This window comes from Alosa alosa, chromosome 3, assembly GCF_017589495.1.
Source record: "Alosa alosa isolate M-15738 ecotype Scorff River chromosome 3, AALO_Geno_1.1, whole genome shotgun sequence".
NCBI classification, from domain to species: Eukaryota; Metazoa; Chordata; class Actinopteri; order Clupeiformes; family Clupeidae; genus Alosa; species Alosa alosa.
In genome coordinates this window covers 32,648,966-32,667,954 of record NC_063191.1, presented here as the reverse complement: position 1 = coordinate 32,667,954, position 18,989 = coordinate 32,648,966, and the positions used below count along the sequence as shown (strand labels likewise).

The following is an 18,989-nucleotide window of genomic DNA, read 5'->3' as shown; positions in this document are numbered from 1 at the left end:
AATTGCACTATTTAATTTCATTTGACATACATTAAGATAGCCTTTTTTAGGGTGTACATTATAAATGTTTCAATAAGTCTATTCCTCTGAATCAATTATTGGATATTTCTTCATTGAATGAATAATTCATTTTCTCGGTTTGTGTGATGAATAAATTAAAGCAAAGCATTTGTCCCCCCCACCCACCCCCGCCTCCCTGAATCCGATGAAGCCACTGATGGTTCATTTCAACTGACAGTTGGTCAGACATTCTTCCAAAACCTGTTCTCTGCCAAGATCCATAAAACTGTAGCGCTTCATAATATTGTCTTCTCCCTCGCTGGTGCAGTTCTTCCCTTTTTTACTGTACATTTTTATTTTCCTTTTTCTTAAGTTTTTTTTAGTTTCCCATCACCTTGGCAGGCTGAATCTTATATCCCTTTGTCTGTTCTTCTGGCGGCCTACCACTGGCTTCCCCCACTGTATGCAATTTAGAATTGACTTGGAGAAACTGTGTTGCTTAGTTACGAGGCGTTACTGCTTGCTTCTCAGCCTGTGAAGAGACTTGCTCTCTGGCTCCTCTGCTGGCAGATGACACACGACATCCTGGAGCTGTTTTCAAAGGAGGGCTTCTGAACTCTTCCTTTCCCCTTCTGTAAATGAGTGGAGCATAGAGGAGAGGGGAGGAGAGTGGTGCAACTGTGCTGGGAAGCCGAACTCAGCAGTTGATTTTTTGAACCCATGTGCGTGTGTGTGTGTTAATAAATGAACGAAACACAAACTGTGTGTGTGTGTGTGTGTGTTAATAAATGAACGAAACACAGACTGTGTCTGTGTGTGTATGCCATGCTCTCACGGGTGCTACTGGTTGCTCTGGACTTTCATCACACTTTAAAAAGCTTGCATGAAATTAAAGTAGCCGTTTGATCTGACTTATATCTCAGCAATGGCCATTTCCCTTATAAATAAATAATGATTTGCTTTTCAACAGCCAGTCCGTCAAGAATGGCAGAGTGCTTTTTTTCTCTCTTTTGTTAACTGCTTCACGCCTCCGCTGAATCAAGCAACACAGCCCCCAACACTCAGGACTAGAGTGTGTGTCTTCGTCTCCGGAACACAACTGGCTTTTTATATAATCTCTGGTACAGATTAACATGATAAAAGATGGATGAGAGCGCTTGTAACAAATATCCTCCAGAGCAGCTTTGCAATCCTCAGCCAACAGCGGCAGCAAGCAGCAGCAGCATCCTCATACCTGCCCGCGCGCAGTCTGCTGCCTCAGCTTCTTACAGGGAGAGCGGGGGAGAGAGAGAGAGAAGGGGAGAGAGAGGGAGGGGAAGAGGCAGAGAGTGGGGAGGAGGAGAGTGAGGGAGCCGGAGCTTACTAGCGAGTGAGAGAGAGGGAGGGAGGGAGGTGGAGAGAGAGAGTCTTGCTGTATCCTGGTTGGCTGGGGAAGTGGGGGCTGACTCAGACGATCTGGAGAGGCATTGCGTGTGACAGATGCAATTCTCTCTCCCTCAGCCCTCGCCATCACACACTTACACACACATACACACACACACTCTTTCTCCTGCGCGCACACACACATATACACACACGCGCTCGCGGGAGGCTCGCAGCCATTGGCTCCGCGCACTGGACCGGCGGACGCGCAGCAACTCTATAACAGCCATGCCTGCCTCGGCCGCCACCGCCACCACCACCACCACCTCCACCGCCGCCGCGGCAGAGAGAGCAGCAGAAGCTCCCAGCAGACCCGCTCAGCAGCAACAGCACTCCGGCAGAGAGCGCCGAAACGCCAGTGCCACTTTCGCACCGCGCCACAGCGCAGCGGCCACAGCACCGTGAGCAGAGGGGGAGGAAAGAGACAACGAGAGAGAGAGAAAGCAGGAGAGTAGCGGCCAACTGAGAAAGAGGAGGCTGGCAAGAAGAAGTGAAGCAAAGACAAGAGAGAGAAGAGGAAGAAGAGAAGCGGAGGAAGAGAGGAGTGCGGCGCTTCTGTCGCTGCCGGAAGCGGAGCAGGAGGATATTGCTCTGCTGGATGCAAAGTGGAAGAGGAGAGAAAACAACATCACAAAGAAAAGAAAAGCCCTCGCCGCAAGAAAAGAAGAGAGACAACAACAAGACAAACTGCAAGTGGCTCAGAGACACTGTGTGAGTGAGAGAGAGAGAGAGTGTGTGTGTGTGTGTCGCTGTGTGTCCGTGTGCTTGCGAGCCTGTAAGCGGTGCTCCTTACTGCTGGAGGAGTCTCCTTTCTGAGAGAGATGAGGCAGCTCCCCCCCCCCTCTCTCTCTTGACTGGGGAAGTGAGCCCGGCGCCTTTGATCTGAAACGCAGAGAGGAGAGAGAAGAAGAAGAAGAAAAAGAGGGAGGCAGAAAAAGAGAAGAGAGAGGAGAGGACGACTAAAGCTGTGGACTTTCTCCCTCACTCTATATGTGAGCGAGAGAGTGTGTGTGTGTGAGAGAGAGAGAGAGTGACTGTGTATCTCTCTCTGGCTGTTGTGCCAGACCGGACCGGTACTGTTTACTCCGTGCCCCTCCACCCCCCTCGAGCACACGCTGTGCATGGACGCCGTCCAAGAGCCTCATGGCGTGTTACTACATCGTCATCAGCTCCACGCACCTCAGCAATGGACACTTTCGGAACATCAAGGGAGTTTTCCGGGGGCCCCTCAGCAAGAACGGCAACAAGAACTTGGTAATTATCCCCAGTTCTTTTTTTTAACCCATCTCTCCCACTCCTACTCTTCGTATCCTCTCCTCTCTTTGTCGTCCCCCACAAGTAGACTAGGCTGCACAGAGATGACTATGAAGTGAGGTCAGGTGGACTGGACTGGACAGGACTGGACTGGAGTCGAGTCCTCTGCTGTTTTCTGTTGAGTGTGTTGAGCTTTGCACACATTGCATGCATGCTGACGGACGAGGGAGAGAAAAGTTGGGCACGAAGTCACGAAGTCATGTGGGTTAGAGTGAAGTGCTGAGCAGAGAATGGAGAGTGCTGTGTGCATGTTGTGTCGATAATCCCCCCCCCCCAACCAAACACTCCATGGATTGGGCTGTTTTTTTTTTTAATGTGTGTGACAGTGACCGTGTGTGTAACAGTGGCATGTGGAAAGCTTTTTGCAGATGGATGAAATTGCGAGTTGTCCTGACCAGTGACCGTGTGTAAATTCCTAACAGATGGACGTGTGTGTGTATGGGGGGTCTCTAATCTCCGTATACACAGTCATAAATGAAGCTTGGGGATTTAGTCGTAATAGTCTCTTTAAAGCTTCAGCTTCCCTATAATCCTCCCCACCGTTGTCCCCTGCCAGATTCATGCCACTGTTTCCAAAAATCCACAGCCTAATACGACCAGCCTGAATCTGGAGTACGGCAACTGGGGAAACCAGAATGGGAAGAGAGATGTCGTTAGTTTTCCGACTACTTTTTGAAAGTACTTTGAAAAAAGTGTCAAGTGCCTCTGCCTCTGCCTCGTTGCCTTTGTAATATAGGTCGCCGTATTTAGAAAGACAGTGGAGATGCAGATGCACCGTAACTAACAGATTCAGCCCCACGGTGGTGAGGTTTAATTAAACTTCCTGAACGGAATAGTCTCAAAGCATTCATTTAGTTCTTTCTTTCTTTCTTTCTTTCTTTCTTTCTTTCTTTCTTTTTTTTGTGTGTATTGTAATGTGCTAATTAAATGGGTGCCCTCTCGTTCCCTCACTGCTCCACTCCTCCTGGTCTCTCGTACAGTGTGGAAGGAGAACAGAGTCTTGACAGCTGGACCCCCCACCACCACCACCTCTTTTGAAAAGAATCCGAAATGATTTGAGATGAAATATTGAAGCGCTCCGTTCGGGATCAAGCGCTGACGTTGCTCATCTGCCTTCCGCCCTGCTTGAAAGAGCTGCATGGCAGCCCTGATATGTGTGTGTGTGTGTGTGTGTGTGTGTGTGTGTGTGTGTGTGTGAGAGACAGAGAGAGAGAGAGAGAGAGAGAGAGAGAGAGAATCACCACAGTACAGACATCAACACCAGCCAGAGTCTCCAAGACAAACTGTGTGTGGACAAAAGAAATAGCAGGGAAAGAGTTCTCCTCTCCGTTCCCTTCTCTTCCCTTCTCTTTTCTTCTTTTCTCTTCTCTTCTCTTCCCTTCCTCCAGTGGCTCTCACTCAAAGCAATTATCCGTCTCAATCTAACCCCTCTCCATCTCACCGCAGTCGCCCTCACCGCTGCTCACACTTACCAGGGGGACCCAGTGCCATTTAATCTAGATTTACAGAGACCCAGAGTGGCCAAGATGGAGGGGATGATGGGGTGGGCAGGGTTGTAACCCCCCCCAAACACACACACACACACACACACACACACACACACACACACACTCACACACACCACATCCCATTTACTCCCCTCTCAAAGCACTACACTACACCCTGCCCATGTCTGCTGTATACGGTGTCTGTCAGGCTCCCAGGGAGTGTGTGTGTGTGTGTACGGATGCAGGGAGTGTGTACGGGAACGCCAGGCTTTGTAAAGTGCTTTGCTTATCCCTCGCACTGGTGCAGTGCCATCTGGCTCTCGTGCGTGGCGTGGCCATATTGTTTTTGGACAAATCTTCCGACAGCGCAGAACATTTGTACAGCGCTGTTTGGGAAACAAAATAACACAACACGGAGAGACAGATACAGGCACAGAAAGAGAGAGAGAGAGAGAGAGAGAGAGAGAGAGGGAAAGGGAGGAGGGGGAGGGAGGAGAAGAGGGTAGGATAGGCTTGCACATAATAGCTGTCTAATAGATGCGCGTGGGGGGAAAAGTGGGAGGGTGGCCCCCTGGTCACCCTTGTGCTGCGGTGGACTTGTGCGGTGGGTAATGGAGAGGCACTCAGTGAAATCCATCTCTGTAATTAGAGCTCCAGTACTTACACTCTGGGCCGCCCCAACGCTAAGCTGCTGCACGCATCACAGGCCACCCAATGAATGAACCAACCAGAGAGAGGCAGAGAGAGAGGATCACTTGTTGACTGTATGTAAAATGTCCGAATATCACTATAATGAATTATAAAAGAGCGTGGTTACAAATTGCCAGTCATGATTGTTCTTAGTATTCTAAGTATTGTCAGTAAAAGTATAATGATATATGACATGCTGTGATGTTATGGATTTGTGTGTGTTTTGCTGCTTTTTGTTGAAATGGATGTGTATTACATTTTGTTGTTAATGGGCAAAAAAAATTGCGCTGCGTCCATTTCTGTCATTAAAAGAGCAAAGCTGCTCTCACACCCCGCCTTTCTGGTTCAATGGCTGCTTGCTCTCTACTCCCACAACGATTTAGAGAAATGGAATGTGTGTGTGGAGAGCCTGGGGTCAGAGGTCAGACTCTTTACATTCTCATCTCCAGAAATGCACTCTTCCCATGAATCTCTGCCTCATTGTTGACAGGCGCTCGAAACCGAGCCCCCGGCGCAGGTTGCGGAAATAGATTTCCTTAGGATTTCCTAATGAAAGTAAGTCATCTCCTTTAATGGTTAACTGTCAAGCCTTTAATTTAAGCCCTGGCACATTGCCGTGCGCACTGGCAAATAATTGGCCGTACTGCCCCAGTCTCCACAAATGCAATGCGCTATTTTTTTTATTTTTTTTTAAGGACAGTCCCTGTAGATTAGGGCTACCAGTAAATAGAGGATATAATAGATGGCAGAAGTTCACTATCTCAAAACTACTGCATTGCCATTATCGGCCGTTTCTTCACAAGCCGACATAGGCAGCCTGAATGCTTTCATGCTATCATAAATTGAATAAATACCTGCTTGGCCCTCCGCCACGACGGTGCTGAGAGGAGCGCATGGCCATTTATAACTTTTCTGTCCGTTCCCCAGAGTGAACAATGGCTTTAGCGCGCCAGTGGTATTTCTCCTCCCCTCCCTCCCTCCCCTCTCTCTTCCCCAGCTGTCGTGAATATGCATATAGCCAGGGTTATTTTCAATGGCCTTATTGATTTCCTCTCTGAGTCACTTCACCAGCGGGGCTTGGAGCGGGAGCTGAAGCCGGAGCTCTGCCCAGCTCTGCCCTGCTCTGCCCAGCCTGCCTGCCAGCGTGCCAGCCTGCCAGCCTCAGCCTCACCCCTCTGTCCCTGCTGCTGCACTGTGATGCAGGCATCCGTTTCCCTGAGCTGAATATGCATATAGCCAGGGTTATTTTCAATGGCCTTATTGATTTCCTCTCTGAGTCACTTCACCAGCGGGGGCGAGGAGTGAGCTGAAGCCGAGCTCTGCCTAGCTCTGCTGTCTGCTCTGCTCAGCCTGCCTGCCAGCGTGCCAGCCTGCCAGCCTCAGCCTCACCCCTCTGTCCCTGCTGCTGCACTGTGATGCAGGCATCCGTTTTCCCTGGAGCTGGGTTGCCTTTATTTCCACCCCACCCCTCTCCTACCCCCTACCCCTACTGCCCCCCCCCAACTTCCTCTTGATACCCCCGCTATCACCACCACTGCACATCTCTCTCCCCTCATCCCTCCCTCCCTTTCTCCATACCTCCCTCTCTCTCTCTTCCTTCCTCCCTCCTTCTCTCTCTGTCTTTGTTATCTCTCTGCTTCATCACGTGGAGATAAAATCAGCCCCATTACAAAAGATGTGAGCGCGTGGAAGTGCTCTGAGGTGCAGATTGTATTGTAGCCGTTCGCATTGTGCGCTATGCAAATGGCCTGTCTTCAAACATCCAGCCTGTGTGTATGTGTTCTCAGCTGGTGTTTGGGGAAGTGCTCCCAGCGGCTCTGCCTCTCTCTCTCTCTCTCGTGAACACACATCCACACACACGAGCGTGCATTCATTCTCTCTCTCTCTCTCTCTCTCTCACTCTCTCTCTCACACACACATACATACACAAACATGCATTCACTCTCTCTCGCACACACATATTCACATACAAATATGCATTCACTCTCTCTCTTCTCATACACACACGCACAGCACGAACGTGCATTAACTCTTTCTCACACTCACACACATACACACAGACACACATACAAACATGCACTCTTTCTCACCCTCTCTCTTTGAGGTTTGCTCTCCCAGTGAGCTCCCGTGCATGTGCACACATAGTGTATGTGGTATGCGCGACAAAAGTGTGGGGGTGTGTGTGTATGCAAAGGTTGCTGACCTGTGCTTACTATTCGCGGGCTGCCCTTTCACCATTAATCAGAAACAGCCAGCACTCACACACACACACACACACACACACACACACACACACACACACACAATGCCTGGTGCAGTCCTGACTAATAACTGTGCAGTACTATGACTAAACGCATGGCTGAGACGGCAGCCAGTGCACACAGCCAAGGCCCTAATCAGAGAAAAAACAGCAGCCCCGTCCAGCCCCAAGCTGGCCTGCACTGAATGTTATTAGTTTAGGGGCAGAGAGAAGGAGGAGAGAGAGAGAGAGGGAAGGAGAGAGAAAGAGGGAGGGAGGGATGGAGGAAGGGAGAGAGAGAGAGAGAGGGAGAGACATTATTATGTTGCAGTTGCCTTTAGCGTGTCTCAGCTGAGGAAGCTCTCTAAACTGTGTTTGTTGGGGGGAGGGGGTGTGTGTGTTTGAGTATATGTGTGTGTGCGTGTTTGAATGTGTGTGTGTGTATGTGTGTGTGTGTGTGTGTGTGTGTGTGTTTAAGTATGTGTGTGTGTGCGTTAGTAGAATGAGTGAAACACTGAGCTCATGCATTGAATGCTGTCCTAATTGATAATTACCGAACGTCTCCTGTTCCAGCACTGACCAGGCCCTGGCGTCGGCGCTGCCTGTGGATAATTAATGTGGCGGCCTTGCCGATTAGCTGGGCCAGCACCTCTCCACACACACACACACACACACACACACTAGCGACCCCCCTCTGTGTTTTTACCGTTTTTTACCACCCAGGTGTGACAGGGCGGGGGGCTCAGGTGTGTAGCGGTTTGTGCCCGTAGAGTAGCCCTGCATTATATACTAGTAGAGAGGGAGGAGGATGGGGCGGGAGTGAGGCGTGGGGTGGGGTGGGGTGGCGTGGCTTCAGAGGCGCAGAGAGACCACCCCCCTAGTGAGGTCCACATGGGAGGGACACACGTGCGGCAAAGCACTCTGATTAAAATTCACATCGCTCAGCTACTTGTTCTGAACACAGCCACCCGAGCTTCATTTAAATAACTTCGCATTGTGTCTTCGCCAGGAAGTCTCTCCATTTTTAATTTTTTTGTGCTCAACGTGGCTTTTAAGCCCCTCTTTTCTTACAATGAGTCTTGCCTCAACCACATGCAGGTGTGTGTGTGTGTGTGTGTGTGTGTGTGCGCCCACTAGTGAGTTTGTATGTGTCTTTGACTATGTGAGTGTATCTGCGCGCGCACAGGTATTTGTTGTCATTTCCTGCAATCCTGTCGCTTTTTTCTTTTTTAAATCTGACACTTGACGGTATCAGACACCTCCATCCCCCTCTAACCCCAACCGCCCCCACCACCCTCGCCCTAGTGTTAATTTCGTCAGACGAGACGAGAGGAAATATGTTCGTCAACAACCTTTTTTTTCATGACTAAGACGAGATGATGACGAGACGGCAGTAATGTCCTGAAACACTGACTAAGACTATCTTAAGATGCATTATTGTTGACTAAAAAAGACGAGACTAAAATGTTTTGCATGAAATAAAACTAAGATAAAATCTCTCTTCATTTTCATCTACAAAATGAGAAGACAGAATATCTAGCTGTTACGTTTTTCAAAATATTCGAATAAGTTCATATGCAACAGCTTTCCTGTAGGCTAGTCTACGTGCTGTTGCTGCAACCCTGTGGCTGCAACACTAAACTACATGGAACAAGAACACTGGAGATTTTGCCAGAGTTAGCAAGCTAACTACCTAAGCTTTTATGCCACAATGCTACATACCCAGAAGTTGAAGCTTCTCTCATACAAATTAACATCCCCAGAATGTCCATACGAAAATGTTCATCATGTAATGTCAACTATTTAACTAGTTAGACTGATGATGCAAAGTTTGCTAGCAAGTAAGCTAATATGGAAAGTTAAGCTAGCAAGTTAGCTATGGCTAAGATGAAGAGTCTGTTTGGGGAATGTGTTGTGTTTGGGTGTATATCGCTATCTAGTGAGGCGGAGTAAAACATTAATACTTTGGTCTACGACAGTGTTTCTCAAACTTTTTCAGTTTCAGGACCATAAGTAACCCTAGCTAAAAAAAAAAAAGATTAGACCTACTTCAACAGTAGCCTATAATTAGTCTACACTATAGGCCTACTCACTGAACCACCTTGCTTATTGTCTTTGCACTTTGCTTATTGTGTGGATTCATACTGTATGATTTAAACTGGCATATCTTACATAGACAGTGTTGCAGAACTGTTTTTACATACAAGTTGGTTCAATATTGTAAACAACTCATCTATATTATATTTTACCACGTCTGCTCGCGGACCACTTGGGATAGCTTGCGGACACTAGTGATTTCCTGACCACACTTTGAGAAACACTGGTCTACAGATATATGACAGTGGTCCAGTCGAATCTTTTACTGTCTATGGTCAAATCCCAGCCGAGCTATAACTGTAGCTCGACTTACCTGTGCATGTAAACATACTGACTGACAAAAAATCAGAATGAGTAATTATAACAGGCGAGTAGCCCTGTGGACACACAATATTGTTGGAAAATTGAAATGTGTGAAACACTATTTGACTCAAATGGTAATCAGAAATAATTTGTTAAAAAAAAAAGACTAAAATGTGTTGACTAAAACTGACTAAGACTAAGATACCTTTAGTTTTCTTTTGACTAAAACTAGACTAAAATGACTAGACTTTTAATTGGACTAAAACTTGACTAACAAAATGATATTTGAATGACTAAATATGACAAAGACTAAAAAGGACATTTCGTCACAAGACTAAGACTAAGACTAAATTAAAAATAGGTGACAAAATTAACACTACCTCGCCCACCAGTATTTGTTGTCGTTGGCCCTGTCGTCCACACAAAAGGAATGATACAGTGGATTTGGAGGCCTTATAAATGTGCAAATCCCATGTCTTTCCACCGCCATCGGACCCATTCACTCTCTGATACCCGCAAAATACCCCCCTGGATAAACAGTGGTGTTCTGGCTCACAAACGCACAGCAGGGGACTCCTGTGAGCCTCTCCACAGCCATAATAGCACAATTACCCTGTATCATGGGTGCTTTACCCCTTCCCAGTCTCTCTCTCTGACACACACACACTCACAGAGTCAGACACACACCCACGTACACACTCACAGAGAGAACACCTGACGTCCTCAAATCGAATGTTTTTTCCCGAATGTGATCCGTGGCTGAGGCTGTATTTTTCTGAGCTCATACATAAGTCAGCCCCCAAACAAGAAGGTGGTCCGCCCTGACTGGCATGTGTGTGGATGACACATTTTGCTGTTCAAACGCTGTGCGAGAGGGAACTGCACGAAAATCAAGACCGTGTGTGCGTGGCTCGAACGGCATTTTAACAATTGTGTGAAGAGACTAAATAAATGCTGCTTTTTAAAAGGTTTTCTTGTCTCTGTGGCCCCTGTGAATGTGGGGAGACAATGTCCGTGGCCCCTGAGTGTGTTGGCCCTGCACTCCTGTGCTGAGGGGCCGGGTGTGATGTCAGCCAGCCAGGTTTTTTTTTCTTTCTTTCTTTTTTTTTTTTTTTTTTTCTCTTCTCTTGCCGCCCCCACAGGGACTGTCACTTACTGCTGCACAACTGCACGTGACAATCTTCTCTGACCCTGCCAGCTAGAACACCACCACCAACCCCCCTCCTTCACACACACACACACACACACACACACACTCACACACACACCATTGTTTCTTGGCCTGCTCCACACACGCACACACACACCAGCACACCGCCCACCTTGAGCAATTATGGTGAATAATGCAGCAGAGGAGGCCAAATTGAAGGGGGGAATAGAACTGAAGTGTGCAGGAAACGAGAACGCTTTTTAGCCACGGCACAGGCAAAGTGCTGTACGAATAACAGAGAGAGAGGGAAGGAGGGAGAGAGACAGTGTGTGTTTAGTTTGTGAAAGAATGAGAGTTAGTGTGTGTGTATGAGAGAGAGAGAAAGAAAGAAAAAGAAAGAGATTGATAGAGAGAGTTAGTGTTTTCAGAAAAAAAAAGATTATGTTTGTGTGTGAGAGTGTGTATGTGAGAAAGAAATAAAGTCTCTGTGTGTGTGTGTGTGTGTGTGTGTGTGTGTGTGTGTGTGTGTGTGTGTGTGTGTGTGTGTGTGTGTGTGAGAGAGAGAGAGAGAGCAAGAGCCCTGTGGTCACACCGATAATTGAACGCGTCCCCATCGTTTCTCGGAGCCGCTCACTACCATTTGCACGCTGAGAGCCTTTTTAATGTTGCCGATTCCTTTGAGTGATATTATAATGCAGAGAGCAGCCGGCAGCCTCACCCGCATCGGCCTGATTGGATGCTTGATAGGAACAAGGCCTCTTTTTTCACTGTCTCTCTCTCTCTCTCCCTGCCTCAGTCTGTCTCTGCCTCAATCACTTTCTCTCCCTCTCGCTTTCTCTCTCCCTCGCTTTTTTTCTGCCTCTTGGAAGTTTTGAGAGACTAGAAGGGGGGAAAAAGAAGGGGAAAAAAATATACACACATATGAGAAAGCAGCACCACCACAGCCGGCATGTAGACAAAAACATACTGACATACAGTAGAGAGAAGGGAGAGAGAGGGAGAGAGACTCCCGCGGCACTTACTGTTCATTCTGTAAGAATACCTCTGCTGGCTGTCTGACTATTTACTGATCCTCAGCCCTGAGTTGTCTGCAGCACTTGTCTGAGAGGAGCCAAATCAAATTGTAGACATTACTGACAATGGAGGGGCGTACGATGAGGGTGTGTGAGTGTGACTGTGTGTACGTGTGTGTGGATGTATTTGGGAAGGAAATGGTGTCTGAGTGAGAGAGAGAAAGACAGCGCAAGTGTTAGTGTGTGGGCATTACTGTAATATGTCTGAAGGGGAGAAATTGAGTGTGTGTGTGTGTGTTTGTGCGTGTGTGTGTGTGTGTGTGTGTGTGTGTGTGCGCGTATGTGTGCGTGTGTTTGTGTGTGTGCAGTGTTGCAGATGTTGCGAGTGGTTTCCGGGTGACCTCAGCCTTTGCTCTGGGGTGCGTCTGAAGCATGTTGGAGATTCCCACCTCCTGCCTCTTCTAATGCAGGTATATCTGGAGTGGGAGTGGAAACAGCTCTTTGATAGAAGTCAATTAGCCTCTTTCTCTCCACTTCCTCTCTGACTCTCTCTCTCTCTCCACTTCTCTCTCTCTCACTCTTCACTTGTCTTTCTCTCTCTCTCTCTGCCCCACCCCCTCCTCTCTCTCTCCCTTGCTTTGTCACTATCCTCTTCACGCAATATTGCGCCCCCGCACAATTGAGCACCCACATGCTGCATTTATGGATTAAACATCACATGCCTGTGAGTTGTCAAGGTATTTCTTCCCTCCGCCATGGCCACATCCCCCCCCCCTCCACCCCATTTTTCCCAGAGAAAGAGAAAGAGAGAGGAAGAGAGAAGAAAGCAGGAGAGATAGAGAGGGGCTTGAAGTCTTTATTGGTGCTGGTTAATTATTCAGGCGTCGTCACCTTCATTTCTCTCCAGGATGCTGCTGGAAAGAGGGGGGGGGGCGAGATCCTCTTCTGCAATCTGCCGACAGACAGCGCTGGGTCTTAATCTGCCACCGTTTAGAGATGCCGGGCAGGCTCAGGGTCAACCGCTGGCACCTCCAATTGGCATCAGGCGATGGGTGGGCTGTCCAGAGGAGGACTGGCGCAGGCTGGCCCACCCCATCACAATGAGACACACGGCGGGCAGGGCTGTGATGTAGAGCCATGGAGGAGATTGTGTGTGTGTGTGTGTGTGTGTGTGTGTGTGTGTGTGTGTGTGTGTGAACATGTTTGTGAAAACCTGTTTGCCTCACACCTAACCAATTACGCTTGTGCGTGCTATGTGTATTAATCTGGGTGTGTACAGTACGTGTATTATTGTACATAGACTGGGTGTGTTGGACGTGCATATGTATGGCACATAATATGTGTATGTGCTCTAGGGCTGCATCTGTTCTTTAGTGTGTAGTGTGTGTGTGTGTGTTTGTGTGTGTGTGTTTGTATGTTTGTTTATGTGTGTGTGTGTGTGTGTGTACAGTATGTCTGTGTGTGTGTGTGTGTGTGTGTGTGTGTGTGTGTGTATGAACCTGTTTGTGAAAACCTGTTTGCCTCATGCCTAACCAATTACAAGAGGATGGGAGGGGGAAGATATGTGGGTTTGGGGTGGCGGTGGCGATGCTCCGTTTAATCAGCGTGTGACAAGACTCCCAGTTAATGGATCCATAGCAGCTAAGAGCCAAGCGGCCAGGGTCACTGTTCTGTCAGCAATCCGGCTGCCTGGATGGGGGGGGGTTTGAGGGGTGGGAGGGTGACTGCGACCCCAATGCTTCCTGACATTTCCAACAGCCTCTCCAAAACGCGCCTCTTCTCTGCAGGTCACCCCGCGTGCCGTGACATTTTAGTTTGTGTTATTTTTACAGGCCTTTGGACTGTGTTCTTTTCGACGCGCTACCCTCTCACCATCATCCAGAGTAGTGTATTATATAAATGTATACTTTGTTTTTAGCTCATTGCTTTTACATGCGAGTAAGACGGTTGCTCCGCTGTTATTGTCTTCGGCGCTTAGATAGATAGATAGATAGATAGATAGATAGATAGATAGATAGATAGATACTTTATTGATCCCCAGGGGAAATTCAAGGTCTCAGCAGCATACAGACAACACAAACACATTCTTTAACAGCAGAAAGAGTAATTAAAGTATATAATATAAAAACACAACTAAGCAATAAGGACAGTAGAAAATAAAGAATATGCTAAATATACTAAAATACAAATTATACTAACTAACACTTAGTCTAAATCAATTCTAAAAACAGTATCCACATAGTGGTGATTAATCAATCAGAGGCGCTTGCAATGACTGAGGCAGGGACTGAGCCTGTAATTCTCTGTGCATAGTAAGGTATGGTAAGGTGCTCTAAGGTGCTCTGTGTGAATGAGTGTCATGGTGGTAGTGCAATGGTGATAGTGGTCATGGTGATAGTCCAAATGAGTCCAACAGTGGAACAATGTTGTGATAGTCCAAATGAGTCCAACAGTGGAACAATGCAGAAATAAAGTAAAGTAAAGCCTGAGATATAAATATACAGTAAAGACCTCAGTAGCCTGAGATATAAATATACATTAAAAAAAAATATCATAAATGGGCGAAACCAACCAATCTCATATGATGGCAGGAATAGATACATGCACTGGCCTCTATGGCTTGCGGGGTTATTGGCATCATAAAAGCCTGTTTCCATGGGCAACTCAGGTACATATATATATATATATATGATGCTATTTCAGCAGCGATAAGAGGGTGCCGGTGATACAAGCAGAGGGAGAGCATTGACTTCTGACCCAGGGATCCGCAGCCTTGTCAGCACTGGTCATGTGTGGAGAGCTCACGGCGGCCCATCTCCTTCTCCGGATTATTCAGAGTGAACACGATTGCTGCAATTTCATGCGGTGGTGCTTCTGTGCCTCCAAGCAGGACATGTCTCGTAATATCTACAGTGAGATGAAAGTTTTAACAAACAAATGTACAGCACATGGAAATATGATTAAAAAAAAGCATGTAGGGCCAATCTACTGTGACGGTGTCGGCTCCCTGCTTTAATGGGGTGTAGGCCTGGCAACATGGCAACTCTGTGTGGAGATCAACCACATCTCCATAATTCACATACTGTAGGGCTGCAGAATTTTTTTTACACACTTTTTCCTGAGAAGACACAGCCATGGATAGAGAGAGAGAGAGTGAAAGAAAGAATGTGAGAGAGAGAGAGAGTATGTGTGTGTGAGAGAGAGAAAGAGAGAGTGTATGTCTATGTGTGTGTGTGTGTATGAGAGAGATAGACTGAGTAAGTGAGAAAGAGAGCTTGAGCTCTAGAGAGTTGGAGATGCAGAGGCAAAGTGTTTCAGTGTGTGCATATTTAAATGCAGAGAGGCACACATGGCTAGGTTGAGAGCACTCACTGATTGGAGAGCAGCACAGAGACTAGCCGAGCCGTGCCGCCCTAATGCCGGCCATAGCTAAGTTACCCCAATCTTTCTCTCTCTCTCTCTCTCTCTCTCTCTCTCTCTCTCTCTCTCTCTCTGTTTCTCTCTATCTCTTTCCAACTGTCTCTCTGTCTCTTTCCAACTGTCTCTCTGTCTCTTTCCAACAGTCTATGTGCTAACCATTACACATAATCCAACGCTCTCTCCTCTCCTCTCCTCTGTGGTGTGCAGGGTGCATCAGCCGGCTTTGGTGTTCGCGTGGCTACCCCACCGTGACCCTGCTTAATCGGCACCTCCCAATAATATCACCATGGCAAATGCCAACCCACCAGCAACCCCCCCCCCACCCACACTTTCTCTGCGCCCCCCCCCCAACAAGCACCTCCACCCCAGCCCCCTCTGAGCCTCTCTCTCCCCTCGGCATCACAGCACGTGGCGCCGACCGTATTTGTGTGTCAATTTCAGTCGATTCTCCTCGCTCTGATATGCGAGAAGGACAGTAAATCTCGTGATTGATGGCGACTCGGTGTGAGTCACAGGCGAGTTAAGGGAGCACCATTTGTACGGGCGAGCCTTCCAAACAGCTCCCAGCAGCTCCTGACAGATGCCTGGCCCGCCAAAATAAAATGCATCATATTTCCGACCGGGCCAATTAATTTTCTAATCTCTGACACTAAACGCTGCCACCGCCATAACTCAGACGTCAGAGAGCACCCTGCCCATTTGACACATCCACTTAAGAGGAGAGGTTTTGAAACAAAACTGCTCATGACATATCAAGCCCACCCTTCAAAAATAAGTAAATAAATAGATAAATAAATAAAAAGCTTTACACCCTATTTATTTTTTAAACAACCCCCTCAATTAGTCCCGTACTTAATTTTACATGGAGGGCCTGGAAAATCACGTCGAGCTTCAAAAGAGCTAAACCTGCCGGCGATTTGTAAGCCAAGTCCAGCTGTGCCTTCATTAGAATTCTCCCATAGATAAAACATTGATTTTTGTGTCTGGCGGGCCCTGGCCCGATCCCTCGGAATTTATCTTCCTCGCGCCTCTCATTTAATCTCTGCTTGAAACAACAGCGGCAGTAATGGGCGCGGACGGATCCCGGGGAATGTGCGTGGTCAGCGCGCCGGGCTCTGGGGCTAACACTGCTGCTGCTGCTGCAGCTTGCTTGCTGTTGGTGCTGCTACGCAGGGTCGTGTCTGCGTGATCCTCAGACTAGACTGCCTCTGCTGCTGTGTAAATAACTGGGGGGTGGGGGTGGTTGGCTGGGGGTGTTAAGACAGCCTTATGACACAGGTCTGCGCCCGGGTGCTGCCTGGTGATTTGGTTATGTAAATGTTATTTCGCTCAAGTTCACATTGGTGTGGCCTGGCTTATTGTGCGCCTGTGCATTTATATCTGGTGTTACTGTGGTTTTATCTCATGTAGTGGCAATCAAAAGAGGTTGGGGTAAAAGTGACTGTAACATATTGATGCTAAACACCAGTGAACATGCATTCCCTTAATCTCAAGCAGTAAATTCTACAACAAATTGCTACATGCTACTATTGAAGGTTCATACCTTAACCTTCCCTTTTTAAAGAGAGCAGGAAAAATGATTGTCCTGCTTAACATAGCTACCAGTCTGGCCTTTTGCTTTGTTGTATTGTACCAATTGCTCAGGGAGAGATATCCCACTTAATCAGAAACTGGAAGCTGCAGCAGCAGAATAACTCCTCTGAAAAGCACAGAGGCTTCAACCCTGCAGTTCTACATATTCTGACAGCAACTGTCCCTCAAATAATCACAGGAGATGGCATAATTATGTTTGTGCAACAACAACAGCATAATGGCACAACACAGTAGGTCTTTATGGCCACAATGCTGATGAATAATACAGTCTACGTTATAGCTGTGTCATCCTGGCCAGTGGCCCCCACTAGCCCAATTAGCTCCACTGTTTGTTATCCTCTAACTGGTTGAGCATGTTTTTTTCTCTGTTTATGTGTCTATGCATTGTCTCTCTTTGTGTGTGTGCGTGTGCGTGTGCGTGTGCGTGTGTGTGTCTCTTAAACTGTGTCATGTAAATTGTATTTCCCGTTGCCGTTTCTTTGTTCTTGCATGGGGGTTATTGTTGCACCATGTGATTGGAGTGACTGTAATATATGCTTTCGAGTGAGCGTACACATCCACCTCTTTGTGTGGCTGTGTGCTGGAGACTGACTGTGCATATGTATGAAAGTCATTTCCATCATAATTATAATGCATGGCCAGCCTGTTTTTTATATCTCCTTTCATCTTGCATGTTATCTGAAGAATTCATTTGATCACCTGGTATAGGCTACAGTGGTGTTTTTGGTCCCGAGTCTTTATGAGTGTGGGAAGACGTGGTATTGTTTACGTTACTGTTTGGAAGAGATAAGCAAAGCACAAGGGGGTGATTTATTTTTCAAACAGTGGGTTGTGCTCCCAAACTTTCCCATTGTTGATGTTTTTTGTAATAGATATGTGATCTTTAGATCATCTGAGTGCAGTAAATGTTTTATTTATATCTTACTACTCCACAACCACTCTACACACACACACACACACACAGACACGCACACACACACACAACCACCCTTCACACACACACAACCACCCTACACACACACACACACACACACAGAGAGAGAGAGACAAAGAGACACACACAAACACAGATAAATACAGACACACACCGCCTCACACACTTCCCCATGTGTCTTTTTGTGCATCTGTGTCCCTCCTCTCTGTTTTGCGAAGCTGCTGTGTCTCTCTCAGGATGTTTGCTGTGGGATAGTCCTGGGATTACATGACAGCAGGAGAGGGGAGAGGGGGAGAGGAGAGCTGGGGTGTCAGTCGACGCAGGTCCCAGACCCTGGGGACGGGTCGGGTTTGGCTCGGCAATGGGCGGAGAGCCAGAACTGCAGTATACTGACCACCCTCCGCAAATCTGTCATCTCCCATTCCTGTCCACTCCAACCATAGCCCAGTCAATTCATAGCACACCCTAGACCGCTGCTGAAAGACAAAAAAACAATCCTTTACTCCCCTCAGTAGAAACCTCTCCACACAGCCCAAAGCCATGTCCACTGTACATCTCATCGGTTAAAGGAGAACATCACCAAAAGAAGAGGAGCATGCATGCGGGCAGCATGTCACTCAGTAACGTACAGTGGTGCCCTCTGGCTAAAGCTAACAGTGGAAGAAGCCGCTAATAAGAGGCATCATTGTTCTGTGACAGTCGGCCTCAGACTTTCTTTCTGGAGGATGATTCTTTTGTTCAGTTCGGTTGCCCACATCGGTTGTTCACAGCCCCCTCTCTCCTCCCACCTCATCTCTGGTTAGCTGTTAATGAAGAAAAAAAGTGAGAATATGTCGACGGTTAACAGCTTAATGAATTCTGTTAGCTGACTGACGCTACTTAAGCGCTGGAGAACTAATTAAGCTTTTTTGAGAAGTGTCAAAGGGTAACGTGACACAGGATTCTCAACGGACGCTGCCGGCACAACTCATTTGCTGATTTTTTTAAAAGGCCGCGCTGTGGACTCGCAGAGAAAAGAAAACATTATTTTTTTGCAGCGCCGCCACTGTTATTAAGCAAACTTATTGTTACACAGGGGAGTTGAGAATGCCTTCGTTACCTTTTTATTCAGGGCCAAAACAAAACCGTCGAGAATCGTTAATCTGAACAGTGCCAGGCACAGGCTATTGTCCGCACAATGGCATCTTTAATTGCTGCCTTGTCCAGCTGAATGCATGGGGCTCGCTCTTTGTTTTGTACACAAAATCAATTCCGACTGCATCCTCAAGGTATGGCCTCATACACCGAGCCACGCCCTGCGCTCCTTTCTCCCGCCTTGATTCCCATT

At 47.5% G+C, this 18,989-nt stretch overlaps 1 protein-coding gene across 1 annotated transcript in view; it reads left to right on the top strand.

Moving 5' to 3' along the window:
* The first annotated feature begins 1,463 nt into the window (after positions 1–1,463).
* znf804a (zinc finger protein 804A) overlaps positions 1,464–18,989 on the top strand; it is a 51,898-nt gene continuing 34,372 nt past the window's right edge. Inside the window, exons 1-2 of the mRNA XM_048239820.1 lie at positions 1,464–2,153; positions 2,444–2,676. Coding sequence (XP_048095777.1) covers positions 2,566–2,676 — 111 coding nt within the window. The 5' untranslated portion in view covers positions 1,464–2,153; positions 2,444–2,565. The remainder of the gene's footprint in view (positions 2,154–2,443; positions 2,677–18,989) is intronic.